At 47.3% G+C, this 16916-nt stretch overlaps 1 protein-coding gene across 8 annotated transcripts in view; it reads right to left on the bottom strand.

Annotated features, from left to right (window-relative positions):
- Positions 1-16916, bottom strand: part of FARP1 (FERM, ARH/RhoGEF and pleckstrin domain protein 1) — a 180226-nt gene that overhangs the window by 44084 nt on the left and 119226 nt on the right. For 6 of the 8 annotated variants that reach the window (XM_060273358.1, XM_060273360.1, XM_035114373.2 and 3 more), the window contains exons 11-13: positions 9438-9506; positions 8410-8485; positions 5902-6145 (exon numbers count right to left, since the gene is read on the bottom strand). In XM_060273358.1, coding sequence (XP_060129341.1) covers positions 5902-6145; positions 8410-8485; positions 9438-9506 — 389 coding nt within the window. The remainder of the gene's footprint in view (positions 1-5901; positions 6146-8409; positions 8486-9437; positions 9507-16916) is intronic. The other 2 variants (XM_060273361.1, XM_060273362.1) reach the window with 1 other exon arrangement.

The following is a 16916-nucleotide window of genomic DNA, read 5'->3' as shown; positions in this document are numbered from 1 at the left end:
CTGTTGGCTGTGCCTCCTCTCCCAACACTTATGACTCATGTGAACGGGCAAGCTATTCAACCCCCAAATGAAGAAGACGGAATGTGCACCACTTTTTCTAGGGTAAATGTGCATCAACTTTCACCCCATAAGAGCCAGAAAAGTAGACAGAAAGACAGGAAGACAGGAAGACAGGAAGTGCCACTCCCCTAATGGTTCCTCTTAGAGTGGGCCTCAGTTTGGGATTCGCCCCACCATCAAAAATGCCCATTTTACTTTGCTTTAGCAGCAAATTTCCAATTTACTCTTAACCATAGCTGCCAAGTTTTCCCTTTTCTCGCGAGGAAGCCTATTCAGCATAATGGAAAATCCCTTTTAAAAAGGGATAACTTGGCAGCTATGCTCTTAACTCCATGCACAACACAGGGAGCAGACAAAAAGAAAGTAGTGAATACCGACAATGAGAATTCTAATTGGCAACAGGCTTGTTGTTTTCATATTTACAAGTTACAATTAGGAATATGATGTGCTCAAGCTACACAATTCATATTTTTTTATCTGAGCTGCACTGTTTAATAGGACTGTAAATTTAAAAACAAACAAGAGCATGATTTTATGTGGCTGAAACGGCAATACCAGCCCTTTTGGTTAGTGGTAAAGCTAAATTGTGCCATTTCCTTTGAGGATTATTTCAGTGATGGAAAACACCATTATATAATTAAGTATTGATCAAGGTGACATCTCTGTTACTACCCTGTTTCTCATATTTTAAGACATACCCATAAAATAAGCCATAGCAGGATTTTTAAGCATTCAAGGAATATAAGCCATACCCCGAAAATAAGACATAGTGATAGGCACAGCAGCAATGCCGGCCGTGGCAGGAGGAGGAGGAAAAAAATAAGACATCCCTTGAAAATAAGCCATAGTGTGTTTTTTTGAGGAAAAAATAAATATAAGACATGTCTTATAATATGAGAAACACGGTAAAGCAAGGACAGTAATCAGGAATCATTAGAAAAGAAATCATAATAAAAAACAGAGCTGTCTATAACACGATGCCTTTAATGCAAATCTAGTGTGAGGGGGCAAATTTCACGATAGTGATTACTAATATCTCTCTACGAATCGATAGTGCAACTGTACTCGGAATGCAGCATACAGTTTTGGTTCCCGCACCTCAAAAAGAGTATTCCAGCGCCAGAAAGGGTGCCAAGAAGGGCAATCAAAATGATCAGCCGGCTAAAGCAAACTTCCCTATGAGAAAAGGCTACAACATTTTAGGTCTTTTTAAAAAGGCAAGTACCAAGAGAAGCATGATGGTGGTCTCTAGTAATATTAGAACCCAGGGCCGTCCTATGAAGTTGAATGATGGGAGATTTTAGACAGAAGGAAATACTTTCTCAAACAGTGGCATATTTAAACTTTAGAATTTCCTGCCACAAGATGCAGAGACTTTAATATGGCTTTAAAAAGGGGGTTGGACAAATCCGTGAATGACAAGGTTATCAATGGGTGCAAGCCCTTATGGTTATATATTGCCTCCAGCATCAGAAACAATGGTCCAGTTTGCATGCAACTCTAAGCAATATCATGGCTTAGAGAGAATGAGCAAGTGTGCTCATACCCAGAGAGAAACTGCTTTGCTTCTCTCCTGCTCCTACTGGTGATGTACGACCTGGCACAAAGCCATTCATTTGGCCTAGCATCACACATGAACTCAATAGTTTCTCTCACTTCCAGCAAACCACAAACCACCACCAAGGTTACTTCAAAGTGCAAGTAGATAAATAGGAACCGCTACAGCGGGAGGGTAAACGGCATTTCCATGTGCTGCTCTGGTTCGCCAGAAGCGGCTTTGTCATGCTGGCCACATGACCTGGAAGCTGTACGCCGGCTCCCTCGGCCAATAATGTGGATGCGCGCAACCCCAGAGTCGGTCACGACTGGACCTAATGGTCAGGGGTCCCTTTACCTTTACGGTGGGCTGCAGCACGACTGGGAGGGGGGCAAAATGGCTGCGATTTTCTCTCTGGGTACCTGCATGCTTGCTCACACTTGGTTAGGCTCAGCATTGCATGAGTATGAGGCCCAGTGTGCCTCTGAATAGCACTTACTGAGGAACACAACCTGGAGAGGGCTATATTGCACTCATATTCTGCTTGTGGATTTCCTATGCATATTCAGTGGCAATGTACGGAATACCACATTTCTCTCCCCTCCCATCCCCTGGACCCCAAACCCATCATGCAGAGGCTATGCACATGGATTGGGTAATACAAAATCCTATTTATGCTGTTTTGTTTCTGCACGTTCTCTACATTGCTTAGTGAATGTGCACACAACAGGAGGTGGCAATGCACATTCTCCATTGAATCCACATCATCACCACAACACAGACATTTTGTAGACCAATGGCCACTTCTAATCATAACATTAAGATGCTTGAGCTTACGGAGGAAATGAACTATTGTGGAATCTGCTCGAGAATGCTGGGGGGGGGGGGGGAATCATTGAAACAACTAATGATTTTGTGAAGCACCTAACAAGCAAGTTCTTTACTCCACAATATGTTATTTCTATGCCATAATCGCCAGAAGTTAGCAAACATGCCAATAAAGGACACACTGTGTACATTCTATCTACACTTTCCAAAGTGGGTTTTTGTTTAGCTACGCTTTAAATTAAACATCCAGTATTTAAAGGCAATGATTTGACAAACTATTCTAAACCCAAAACACAGATCACCTTCTCAGCACAACATTAAATAAAACCTTCCCTTATTAGCCCATGCTGCCGCCTAACCACAAAGTCACAGATTTGATTCCTTGTTCTCTTGCCTACTAACTAAACAAACACCTGAACTGCATTTACGTCTGCACTGAACTTCACATTAGTATAACAAAAACGGGAGAGAGAGGAGGTTAAATATTCCTACACATATGTCAGCATCCCAAAGGCCTTTAAAAAACAAAACCGCAACCCTTTGGATTGTTAGAATCCTGTAAATCCCAGTTCCCATTAAATAAAAAACAGCCCTCACAATCACAGAAATAAGTTTGCTCATGCAATGCCAAGTATTTCCCAATGCAATCTACGTATAGTGCAAACATGTTGCCCATCCTTGCAGTCTACCCTGTTCCAGGAATATGTAAAATACTGAAGAGGACTAGGCAACTACTGATTGAGTTCTGTTAAAATATTCTTACACTCAGATGTACCACTTAACATGTCTTGGTTCAAGGCATCAGAAAAAAGTTACAAAACGTATTGATTTTGTTCTATAAAAATCTAAAACCATCAAAATATAGAACTGCTCAGGCTTTAAAAAATTGTCCTGTAACTGGCTCATTTGCTTTCATGAGAGTGAATGAATAGTTGTACTCAGCTAAAGCTGTCCTCTGTTATTTAATTCTGACACATTCATTTGAGAATACTTTCCCCCATACTTCCCCTCTGACCCAGTTAAACACATTTAGCAATGGTGGTAAGGTCACTGGGTATAATTTGCTGCTTTTCTTTACTCAAGAAAGTTTCCTGAAACACAGGATAAATTATTTGTCTTACTCCTTATAGATTTTCTGACTCTAATGTTCTTTATCTTATTACACTGTTAAAATGAAAAAGAAATAAAGATTTGAACATTCCATGCCTTGCTAGATATGCAATATTCAGAGTCTACCTGACCGCCGTGTCCAAGAATGCAGCAGTTGGCAGGGTCTGCTTGTGCAAAAACCATTTCAGATAATCACAAGAATGCTGACCAGCAGTTGGGTGGTGTGTGTGGGAGACTAACTCTAGTATCCTACTGCCCTCCCAATCAACTGATTGCTTAGTTTTCAGAAACGGCTTGATCTGGATATGAACCGTGTCTGACAATGTATGTACACTTGGTTTCTCAACCAGCTGGGGATGCATGTGTAAAGCCTGCTTTAACACAGCATCTTATCTAGATACATTGGGGTTCCTGTTTCGCATTGACCCCGTGATTAATGATGACAAAATACCCTGGAATAACATTTGCAAGCAAGATCTACTATGCTGAAAGCAATCTTACAACCAATGTATAGAAATTATGATTTCTGATGTTTAAACAAGCCCATTAAAAACTACAGGAACATACCACTGAGCTTCTTTCAAAAGACTGCTTCCATCACCCCCCCCCCCCCACCCTATTTAAAGTTTGCACGTTCCATATTATTCAACAAGGAAAAAAACTTGTTTAGCTCACAAATGCAACTTTTCATACTTTCAGCATAAGAATGTTGTGGTTTTGTTGAGCAAAATATAGTATTGCTTCCTTCAAAAATGTGTCATTAAGCTTTTTTTATTATTATTTAAAAATGCTTAGATTTGATAACACCCCTTTTTTGCATTTTGATTGCAATGTAAAACTTTAAACTCTAAACTGAGGCACTGGATAGCAAGCTCTCCTTTAGAAGGAGAGAAAAGCACATGTGTGTACCAGGAACTCAAATCACATTGCTTCTCGAATAACGAACACTGCAATCCTATGTACATTTACTTGTGATTAAGTTCCACTGAAAACAGTGGGAGAGGCTTCTAAGTAAAAATTAATAGGTTGGGGCTACAAGTCATCTCTATCTGGTCTATACTTCATTAAACATGACACACAACTAGAGTACAGATTTCTTCTTAATGAACAAATCTACTAACAGGATTGTTAGATGAGGAATCAGGTCTCCTTCGCGCCCCCCTCAAAATCCACATGTCACTAGTAGATTTCACCACCTCTCTGTATAGCAGTAGCTTCTCCTAACTTCTCAAAAGGAGAAGGTTAAGAGGTTGACATGCTGCTTTGTTTATGTACTCAACGAACAACCCTCCAACAAATCACTTTCCTGTTAGGTTGGTCTATTCCTGGAAGCGCTGCTTGGTTTTCTCAGCAACTGAAGACATGAACACCATCTTCATCACTGAGGGCCAAAGACACATCCCCTACCTCTTCCTCTAGTTGGAGGCTGCCAAATGAATACTTGTTCCTTGGCATAGGGGATGAATTGAGCACTATGGGATTTCCAAACACAAGAGGGTGGGTGAAAGGATTGACCATTTCTGAATCCGAGTCACTAGACTCCGTTCCACTGCTGGTAGAACCTTCCAATATCTGGATGGTAGACATATGGTCCATCATGCCCCTAGCGTACAAGGACTGTATAACTGGGCTTTGCTTCGACTGACTGGCAGCTGGCACACCATTTGCCATGTTTTTGCCTTGTGAAGGGACCATTCTAACCATCCCTCCTTTATGATACCTATCTGCTCTATATTCTTGGTTTGGAGTGGAAGATACCTGGCTCAAGATAAATGGGTCTGTTTCAGATCTGTTGCACGCATTTGAAACCACTTGCATGTGTGGCCTTTGCGAGACTGGGGAACGCTTGCTGTAACCGTGGCAGCTATATGAACGAGTATCATCATCTTTACTCCTAACCCTACAGTCATGCCCGTTTTCGGAGATGTAACTCTGGGAGCCTGCTCTACTGAAACTCATGTGAGGACTTGATCCTTTGCTACTGGAAGGCAAGGGAGTAGCCAATGGACTACGGGTATCTGGACCTCTAAACATTTCATCAACTAGAGTGCTGTGCCGTGGGACTCTGGGACTACCACCAACATAGAAGGACATACTAGAAGGGCTGCCATCATTGCAGTCTTCAGTGAGATGGTAAGATGCCTTTATAGAGGAGATGGAAGAATCCCTATATCTAATTCTACTATGATTTTCACCTCTATAATCAACGTAGGCACCACTGGTCGAATCACCCTCATAATTGTCATTTGTTTGGGAATGTGAGCGGGTTATCTGCCCTCTGAGGAGGTCATATTCACTATCTACATCACTGCAGTCAATGAAAGGAATTGATGTGCTACTGCCACGAGCAGCTCGGGATGCAGGACCTGTGCTCGGTTGCTGCGTCTGAGATCTACTGTGCTGTGATCTGTCCTTTGCGACCTCCTCTTCTTCCTCCATGGCTTCCATCATAGCACCGTCCAGCCTCCTGCCTTCTTTTTCGGGACTCTTTTTCTGGGAAGGGCTTGTGTGGTGTCCACCATCTTCCACTGAAACTTTTAGTTCCTTCCCCTGCCGGCAGCTTTGGACTGCTGGGGAATCAGCACCGTCTCCATATGTAAAACTACAGCTCTGGAAAGAGAAAGGAAAGAGATGAGAGGGGACAGGAAGATGACAAATCAGCCACCAATCACAACATCAAGGGCTTTACAAATGCATCATACCGGTACAACACAGTGCTACGAATTTAAATATGCCTTCAAGCCTAGAGAATAGAAGAGGGGAGAGCTCATTCCTTTGGTCTCCTCTGGTCAACTTCTGCAGCACACAGGACCCCTGATAGAGAAAACCACACCTCTGTGGCAGAAGCACATGCTTTGAAATTGCATGCGTGAAAAGTACCAGATTCAGTCCCTGCCACCTTAGGAGAGGTAAACAGGTGATGTGGAAAACCTCCACCTGAAACCTTAGCCTAGAGAGGCACTCCCATTCACCACGGACAATATTGGGCTAAGTAGACAAAACAGCCTGACCTGGTAGATGGAAGGCTGCCAATGAGAACAAAATCTAATGTCCCACAACAGGTTTGTGGATTGTCTCTAGCTTATGGTACATTATCAAAGGAGCTCATGAGATTAAAAGGTTGGGAAATGCCATCTTGTTGTTCCTATTATGTGGTTGGGGAACTTGTGGCCCTTGAAATGTGGTTGGACACTAACTCCCATTAGCTGCTACAAGCATGGCCAATTGTGAGGGATGATGGAAGTTGTAGTCTAGCAACATCTCTGGAGAGCCGCCGATTCCCTGTCTCTAGTCTAATATGGATCTCTAAGTCATGCACTAGAATGAAGATAATACAAGAGGACATGCTTGTTGGGACACGGGGGAGGGCCTTCTTGGTGGTGGCTGCTCTGAGACTGTGGAAGTCCCTCCCTGGATAAGTTACGACTGGCTCCCTCCTTGCTGTCCTCCTGCTGGCAAGCAAATACTTTTTTTGTTCCAACAGACTTTGGGGAACTGACTACTTTAATGAAAAGGCTGGTGCTGTGCTGTTTTTATTGTAATTATTTGTATTTTTAAAAACAGATTTTATATGTGTATGTAGTTTTAATTCTATTGATGTTTATTTTTAAAAATTATTTTTTCCTATGTTTTTTAGCAATTCTTGTTTCATCTGTATACCACCTTGAGACCCACCAGGGAAAAAGGCAGGGTATAAATAAATAATAATCTCTCTATGTGTGTGTCAAAACTACTGGCAAATACTACAACAAGGCAATACTTTAGGTGAGCTATACCAGAGGGATTCAAACGAAGATTTTAAAAAAATCATTACATGCCTCAGGAAGTCATATCAGCCAACCCAGGTTAAGGGAAAAATTCTTTATGAACTGAGAACTTTTAGCCAAGATCCTTATAAAGACCATTACTGTTTCTTTTCTCAGCAAGATTCCCCCCCCCACCTAGCTTTAACTGGAATTTCACCAACAGACATTCTCTTCTTTTGAGCTGCTTCTTGGCAATAGATCAAGCTTCTCTCAGAAGGCAGCCTTGACCACAAATTAGTAACAGGTTGCCTTGGCTTGGATTTGCTTTTTTCCATCAGAATTCTGAAAATCAGGATTGTGTTTGGGGGGGGGGAGTATTGTTTTATTCCCTGTGCTCACTGAATGAAACCGGGTTAAATCTGGGGTTAATTTCTTCAACAGTCTCAGAAAGTAGAATGTAATTGTTTACATGGATCGTAAAACGACACATTCAATCCAGGATTCTCCCCGAGGGCCAGCCTGTTATTTACTCCAAGCCACATAGGCCAAGTCTGACAAGTGGGCAGTGTCACCCACCTGCCAACCACTACATGTCACAATGATGTCAGGACCGTCAGGGAGAACTTTCATCTATGTTGGCAGGGGTAGGGCAAGTGGGCACGCCTCGGCTCAAACGGCAAGCCCTGGAGGACCTAATTAGGATGGCAAGTTCTCCAAACCTGCCATGTCCTCTTCCTCTAAACCTTGGAAAGAAGAAGCCTACCCTGTGTTAAAATTATCCGTAAGTGCACATGCAGATTATATACAGCAATGCATTATCTGCATAATTTATTTATTTAATCAACGAGTGACATAGGCACGCAGTTTAAATATTTTAATGTGTGTAAGGCTTGCCTAAGAAGTATAATTAATAAATAAGAATATAAATACTGCTACTGCTTTCTGCTTGGCTTGGAAACATTCCAAACCAGAGAAAAGGACAAAGTTGCTTAAAGCTGCAGTGTTGCCATTCATTTGGCCTGTCCTGGCTGTGAATTATGGCACAGTGCGCAATACTAAACATGGCCTAGGCAAGACAAACAGAACTATTGGACATTTTTGCTTAAAAAAGCATGAAATATAACTGACTTGTTTTGGCACCTCTGAATGCTGTTCTGAAGGCTTTGCTGTCAAGCTCCTAATAGAGTGAATCTTGCTGTGTTTCCTGGAAAGGGGTTAAAAAAAAAAGAGCGAACATATTTTGCAACAAGTTAAAATGCATGTTATTTCCCACCTCTGTGAATAAATCAGTGGCAGACAATCATGTCTCTAAGCCCAGCTTCAAACAGACTTCTTGTCCAAAAACAGATTTCCTCTCTGTTGTCATTTATGTATGCGGTATTTCAGTGAAGCTATGTGTTATATAAATGTCATTAAAAGGAAAGGACAAGGAACTAAAAAATAAATCCTCCAACTCCAAAAGATGACTCAGAACACAAACCTTTTCGCTAGGATCATTCCACAGTTTAGCAAAAACACTGAACTCATCATGTCGCAGACTGGCTTAGAAACACATTTGGCGGTAGCATGCAACAACCCAACCTTCTATTGTCTCAACTTTTCACTGCCTGTAGCTGGTTGTACCAATTTGCTCTCCTCGTTCTGTTTGTTTATTTAATTAAGAAATAATTGTCTACCTATCTACTGATCGCCTGAATTCCTATGATCACAACACCAGTAATTTGGGCAGGTTTCATGGACCTGGGGTCAAGATGCAGCAGGTCCTGTAATACCTCACTGTTAACAAGCAGGAACTATTTTGCAGGTCATTCGTTATAGGGGACAAAAAGCAATAGATAGCTAATTAGAAGGCAAAAACAAATAAACAAAAAGTTCCAAAACTCCACAACACCTTAGCACAAAACTGGGAAAGCAGGAAGCAGAAGCCAGGAAATGGGGTGGGGGAAAAGAAAAATCTATGTCACGCAGTTTTTTTCTTGTGTATATTGCAGTTTTCTTCTGGGAAGACTATTCAAGCCAGGCACACTCTCCCTATTTTCCTGCAGCTGTGTCATTTGGCTAACTGGGCTGAATGAGCATGCATGAAGCCCAAGAAAACCCTCAAAAAGTAAACAGAGCAAATTATTTTTATTGTTGTTGCAAAGACTCTTTCTAACCTTTCAAACTGTACTTTTTTGTGTCCTCCTTCTTTGACATAGTCCAGAACCTGCTTCTGAGTTCGGCCACTGAGAAGGAAACAAAACAAAACAAAACCAAGAGTTTAAACCATGAAAATAAAAGACTGTGGAAGTACATTCTTCTGGTATTAGTGCATCCTTAACTTTGGGCAGTTTCTGATGCTAGGCATGGCTATTAGTTACCAGGGAGGGTAAATAAAAGCTGGAGAATCTGCTGCTATGAGAATGCCTCTGAAAATGCTCCCTCTGATGTCAACTCATCCACAATGCCTGGGAGTATTTATCACTCAGAAATCAGCACTATCACTCTGTCAAAGACTCTGTCCCCACCGGCTGAAGATTCTTGGAAGTGTCACAGAGAGGCAAGGAGCCTCGCAATGTGGTGGCACTGATTTATCGCGCAGCATGTTTTCGCACCACAAAAGCTCCTGCTCTCAGGCTACTGCTAAAACCATTCATTTCTTGCAAAAAAGCAAAACTGAATTTTCACCTACATGCCTCGGGTAGGATGAACCGGGCTACCAAAGGTTAACAGAACCATTGTGTTACTTTCTACTTCTTTAGCATAAAAATGTTCCTTCTACATTACATATATGAGTGATTTTATGTTCAGCTGCTCGCAACATGATTGCAGGCATTCACAACTGGTACCCATTAAACTGAATGCAGTCCTCTGGTCATGTATGGTGGGCCATGCGGCCCCCAGTAAGCCTCTGACTTTTGCTGCCTGTCTGAGAATGCTGCGCTACACCACACATCAGCTGATGGGCGGGGAAGCTGAGCAGCTTAAAGAAAGCCCCGCTGCGCCTTGGGTCTCTTCAGGACTTCCTCCACCCTCATTGATAACCTTTTGGGGCTCCAGGGAGAGTCCCCTCATCAGCCACAAGGACTCTCAAGCTCGCTTCTGGCATTTCTGGGTTCGACTTGAATTCATTTAATTATTTCCTGGCACTGTGCATATATGTAGTTGCATGCAAGTGAATCACATGTTAAGTGGGGGGAACGCCTGCACACCCACACCCACCTCTATGAGTTCCATAAGCTGTAAGGTTCTCCAAGAGATCAAATGGTTTGTTACTACAAGCCAAGACAGGGTGCAGTCAACTCTATCCAAACCTTTACAGAGATATTATCTGCCTACTCTGAAACAGTGAGTGCGAAGCTTGGCAACTTGGAGCACTGCCCAGCCACTCGTAGGAGCAGAAAGATTTGTCAGACATTGAGAAAACTCGTATTCCGTGCCATTCAACTCCCTTGTTGGGTACTGTGAGGGACAGGGGATATCGCGAAGTCCCTCCCCTCCTGAGTTCAAGCCCATCCCCGAGCACAGGGGAAAGCAGAGAGAGTTCCGATTCCAGTGGGGAAGCAGGAAGTCGTGTCCGAGGCTCAGGCAAGGTAGCGGAGCCAGGGTCCCAGGTGGGACAGGAAGGGGCAAATAAGGGGGGGAGACCCATCCCCCCAACTCCGGAATTACGCAGAAAGCGGAGAGGAAAGAGGATGGGTCTACCCAGGCTTTTGTGTTGGAGAAAGACGCGCCAAAAGCCATTAGGAGGTTCTGAACCCGACTGAACACATAGCTCCGTGTAAATAGCAATGACTTCAGCACTGTAAATACGCAGCACCAATAAAAGAATAAAATGCAGAGCCGTGTAGAGTCGTTACTCTGAAGTAGCCCGCTCCGGCCACTGTGACAGCAACCTCCTAATCTTTTTTTGGGCTACTTTGGAGTTGCCGGGATGAGTGCGTCAGAGGCGGAGAAATGGCGGCAGATCGCGGAGAAAGCCCAACAGGACCTGCAGCAACTGGCGCTGCAGGCACAGGGGGAATTAAAGGCAGCTAAAGAAGAAACCAAGAAGGTCCAGGAGGACCGGCTACAATTTGCGGAACAGGTGAGAGCGCTTCAGGAAAAAGAGCAGCAATTAAGGGCGGTGGCGGTAGAGCTCCAAAACAAGTTGGATGCCGAGAAAAACAAGGCGGGAGGGGCCCCCCAACTCCAAGTGCTGCCAGGAAGGAAAGCGGGGACCCTAGTAAGCAAGTTCAATGGAGACCCGAGGGAATATCATGGCTTTGAGACTGAGATCGTGTATGCTCTTGAGCTGCACCATGATGAGTTCCCTGATGATGAGCACAGGGTAGCGTTTATTGTGGAACACCTTACAGGGGCGGCCAGGGAGTGGCTAAGACCGTTAATCGCGACAAAAAATCCTTGCATGAAGAATGTCAAACTATTTCTAGAGGCTTTAAAAACTATGTATGCGTCCGATAGCCATATGGACCAGACCAAGGAGGAACTGCATAATTTAAGGCAAAGAACAATGACAGTTCGCGAATATTGGGCGAGATTCACCATGCTAGTGCACAGACTGGGGTGGGAACTGCACTCGCCTCCGATGGAAGCAGCGTTCTACCTGGGGTTGAATGAGGATGTGAAAGATGAGCTCTCGAGAGGTCCAAAGCCCAGTAATATGGATCAGCTGAGCAAAGCGGCTCTGGCGGTGGGGGTGAGACAGGAATCCCGGTGGAACGACAAGCAAGCAACGTGCGCAAAGCGGGCTTGGTTCCCACGGTCGCAGGAGAAGCCACTCCCCCAACAACCCTTCCAAGCCACGCCTGGGGCCAGCCAGGACCAGGAACCCATGCAAATTGATAGCGCGCGCGCGCGGGCTTTTCAAACCCCAGCGGCGACAAGACGCAAGGAGGGAAGGGGCGGGAATTGCTTTCTCTGCAACTCCCCCCAGCATCTCGTCAGAGACTGCCCACATCGCAGAGAGTGGCAAGGAAAGGCGGGAACGGTTGTGCCCTCCCCCACTGACGCAGCACCACAGCAGGGAAACGGGAAAGCCTGGTTGCAGGAGACAAGGGGCAGCAGCCAGGCGCAGTCAGCAGACAACAGCCCCAGCCCGCCCACCCGCACAGCGCGGAGCAGAGCCAGCCCACCCCTCCCAGAGCAGGAGTGGTTCTAGAAGTGACGCTAACGCTCCCAAATGGCTATCCCCTGACGGTCCTCGCCTTAATTGACAGTGGTGCGTCAGCCAACTTCTTCTCGAGAAACTTTGCAGAAGAGCACCAGATCCAGCTTCTGCAGCTGGACTTTCCCCTGCACGTAGCCACCATTGACGGCAGGGAGTTGCTGGGAGGGGCCATCACTCATCAAACCCCCCCCATGAGAATGACGGTGGGAAGGCACTCAGAGACACTGGCATTCAACGTCACCACCATCTCAGACCCCCCCATCGTCTTGGGCATGAGCTGGCTGGCGCGCCACGACCCCTCCATCAGTTGGCACCAGAGATGCATCACGTTTGGGTCGGACTTTTGTCTGGAACATTGCATGCAGCACCAACCAGGGGAGGGGCCTCCAATAGCCACGGTGGCCACCATGCACGTCAAAGGGGGTGAGGTGATACCCAAACCATACTGGGACCTGCAGGAGGTCTTCAGCGAAGCGGAGTCCGACCACCTGCCCCCCCCACAGGTCTTTTGACTGCCAGATCAACCTGGTGCCAGGGGCAACGATACCCCCAGCCAAGCTGTACGCCATGTCAGATCAGGAACTGGAGGATCTGCGTGCGTTTATAGACAAGAACCTCAAGAGGGGGTTCATCAGAGAAAGCAAGGCAGCAGGGGGCAGCCCGGTCTTCTGGGTGGACAAGAAAGACACGCAACAGCGCCGCCTGGTGGTGGATTTTAGACGGCTCAATTCAGTAACAGAGCCAGTGGCTTTCCCCATGCCCAGAGTGGACGATCTCCTGACAGCGGCAAGCAGGGGCAAGATCTTCACCAAGCTCGACCTGAGGGGGGCGTACAACTTGATCAGGATCCGGGAAGGCGATGAGTGGAAAACCACGATGTTCACGCCTCTGGGCTCTTTTGAATATCTGGTGATGCCCTTCGGGTTGCAAGGCGACTCAGCATGCTTCCAGGCCTTCATGCACCACGTCCTGGGGTCCCTCCTCTTCAAGAACTGCTTGGTCTTCCTGGATGACATCCTTATCTATTCCAATGACCCAGTGCAACATGTGAAGGATGTCAGGGAGGTGTTGCAGCGCCTGAAGGAGAACCACCTGTATGTGAAGCTGGAGAAGTGCAAGTTTCACACCAGGGAAGTAGACTTCCTGGGCTACAAACTGTCAGACAAGGGGCTGGCGATGGACAAGGACAAGGTGCAGGCCATCCTGGACTGGCACAGCCCCAGGACGCGCAAAGATGCCCAACGCCTCCTAGGCTTCGCCAACTTCTACAGGAAATTCATCAAGAACTTCTCGCGTGTTACGGCTCCCATCACGGACTGCCTGAGAGGCAAGCAGAAGTTCAGGTGGACACCAGAAGCGCAAGCAGCGTTTGAAAGCCTCAAGAGGGTGTTCACGTCAGACCAAAACCTGTTCCACGTGGTGCAGGATGCGCCCCTACGCGTGGAAACAGACGCTTCAGACAGGGCTTTGGGAGCGATCCTGTTGCAACTGGACGCCAACAGAGAGTGGAGACCTTGTGCCTTCTTCTCCAGGAAGCTGACCCAGCCGGAACGCAACTACACGGTGTTTGATAGAGAACTTCTTGCGATCCACGCTGCTTTCCAGCACTGGCGACACTTCCTGGTGGGCGCCAAGCACCCCATCCAGGTGTGCACGGACCACAAGAACCTGGAGTTCTGGAGAACAGCCAGGGTGCTCAACCAGCGGCAGATACGGTGGGCAGAGTTCTTCTCGAACTTCAACTTCTCCATCCACTACATCCCGGGGGAGCAGAATGTCAGGGCGGATGCCCTCTCCCGCAAACCAGAGTACATGGAGCAGGAGTTGCCACCAGCACCCAGGCACGTTTTCCCCCCATCAGCATGGTCCTGCGAAGCAGCAGTGGTGAGCGAGGCAGAACTCACAGCACTAACAGCAGCTGATGAGTTTGCCACCCGCATCTTCAGAGAACTGAGAGGGGGGAGGGAGCAGGCAAAAGACTTTGCAGAACGCAGGGGGCTGCTTTTCTACAAGGGGGCACTGTACCTGCCCACCAACCAGCTCAGAGGTAAGGTCCTCAAGCAGATGCACGACAACCCAACGGCGGGTCATTTTGGAAGGGACAAAACCGCTCACCTAGTCATGAGACACTTCTGGTGGCCAGGGGTGCGGGAAGATGTCAGAGATTATGTACGGGGCTGTGACACCTGCCAGCGGGCAAAGGTAGTCAGAGCAGCGCCAGCAGGCTTGCTGGAGCCCTTAGCCACACCACACAGGCCGTGGGAAGTGGTGTCCATGGACTTCATCACGGACCTGCCTGCGTCCAGGGGCAAGACCGCAGTGTTGGTGGTGGTGGACCTTATGTCCAAAATGTGCCACTTTATACCGTGTGCCAGGGCAGTCTCTGCAGAAGAGACAGCCAAACTGTTTGTTGACCACGTATTCAGACTGCATGGATTACCTTTAAGGGTTATTTCGGATCGTGGCCGCCAATTTGTTTCCAGGTTCTGGAGGCGGCTCATGAACCTCCTGCAGGTGGAGGTCAGCTTATCGACGGCTAGACACCTGCAGACCAACGGACAGGCGGAGAGGGTCAACGCCATTCTGCAGCAGTACCTGAGATGCTACGTCAGCCAGAGACAAACGGACTGGGTGGATTGCCTGCCACTGGCGGAATTTGCCTACAATAATGCAGTGCACGTCTCCACAGGGGTGTCGCCCTTTAAGGCCAACTACGGGCGCGACCTCAGATCTTTCCCGGAGAGGGAGGGGGAGGAGGAGGAGGAGGGCCCACTGGCAGAGGATTGGGCAGAGGAACTGGAGACGGTGCACCAGCAGCTCAGAGAACACTTGGAGAGGGCCAAGGAAGCGTACAAGAAGGGGGCAGATCGCCACAGGCGACAAGGGGAGGTCATCAGGGTGGGGGACAAGGTTTGGTTGTCCTCGGAGGGCCTTCCCATTAGAGGGAGGTGCAAAAAGCTGGCGCCCAGACGGCTGGGCCCCTTCACGGTCACGCAACAGGTCAATCCGGTGGCCTTCAGATTGGCACTACCAGAGGACATGAGGGTGCATCCAGTGTTTCACAGATCGCTGCTGTCGCCGTACAGGGAAAGCAGCAGGCTCCGAGACAGCGAACAAACCCCCGAGGGAGGGGGGGAGAGGGAAGGCAGGGAGCAACTCAATGAGGCCACGGCCATCCTTGATACACGGAGAGGGGTGGGGGGCCTGGAGTAACTCATGGCATGGGAGGATGCTCCACCGTCACAGAATGAATGGGTCCCAGCCACTCAGATACGGGAGGAATTCTTGGTGGAAGAATTTCACGCCCTCTTTCCCCACAGACCCAAGCCATGGCACATGGAAAGGGAGGGGGAGGGGGAGGAAGTACTGGAGAGCAGTTCACCATGGGGATGGGAAGCGGAGTTTGAGGAACCAGAGGAAGAAGTATGGGCGTCGCCGAGATCCACCCAGTCAGAGGAAGAAGCAGACTGGCAGCACATTTTTACCCCCACCAGCTCTGACGCCACAGACTTTTTGGGATTCCAGTCCTCCCAGGCGGAAGGGGGGGGCTCGCAGGACTGGGGGGAGGTGTTCACACCAACGGGCTCGGAAAGTACTGAGTTCTTAGGCTTCCAGTCGTCACCGACACCCGGGGGGGCCCTGGGGAGGGGAGAAGGGGAGCTTGGGAGGGGGGTGGATGTGAGGGACAGGGGATATCGCGAAGTCCCTCCCCTCCTGAGTTCAAGCCCATCCCCGAGCACAGGGGAAAGCAGAGAGAGTTCCGATTCCAGTGGGGAAGCAGGAAGTCGTGTCCGAGGCTCAGGCAAGGTAGCGGAGCCAGGGTCCCAGGTGGGACAGGAAGGGGCAAATAGGGGGGGAGACCCATCCCCCCAACTCCGGAATTATGCAGAAAGCGGAGAGGAAAGAGGATGGGTCTACCCAGGCTTTTGTGTTGGAGAAAGACGCGCCAAAAGCCATTAGGAGGTTCTGAACCCGACTGAACACATAGCTCCGTGTAAATAGCAATGACTTCAGCACTGTAAATACGCAGCACCAATAAAAGAATAAAATGCAGAGCCGTGTAGAGTCGTTACTCTGAAGTAGCCCGCTCCGGCCACTGTGACAGGTGCATTTCTAACCTATCACAAAGACTGATGAATTCTCTTGTGGGAACAGTTTCAAGGACCTCAGTAACTTATGCACCTGCCCCAGGCAGTTCTATACACTTATACCACTTCTAAGGAACCACCACCACAATGAGTTATGAATTTTTAAGAATACTGTTCTTGAAATTCCAAATTTCAATTGCCCGGGTGGCTCCAGTTCAGAAAATTTGGTGGAAAAAGCTGCTGGTCGCTGCTATTAAATGTCATATTTATTAGATTCCCACACCCCTTTCCCCAGAGAGGGAACACTGAATTATGCATTAGGCTGCATACACAGAGGCACTGAAGCTGGAGCTATGAAACTCTGTCCTATTAAGCATCTGAGGAAACTCATATCTGGC

The sequence above is a fragment of the Zootoca vivipara genome, chromosome 4 (assembly GCF_963506605.1).
Source record: "Zootoca vivipara chromosome 4, rZooViv1.1, whole genome shotgun sequence".
In the NCBI taxonomy this organism is placed as follows: domain Eukaryota; kingdom Metazoa; phylum Chordata; class Lepidosauria; order Squamata; family Lacertidae; genus Zootoca; species Zootoca vivipara.
Note: the sequence above shows the minus strand (reverse complement) of the source record. Positions and strands in the feature narration are given on the sequence as shown.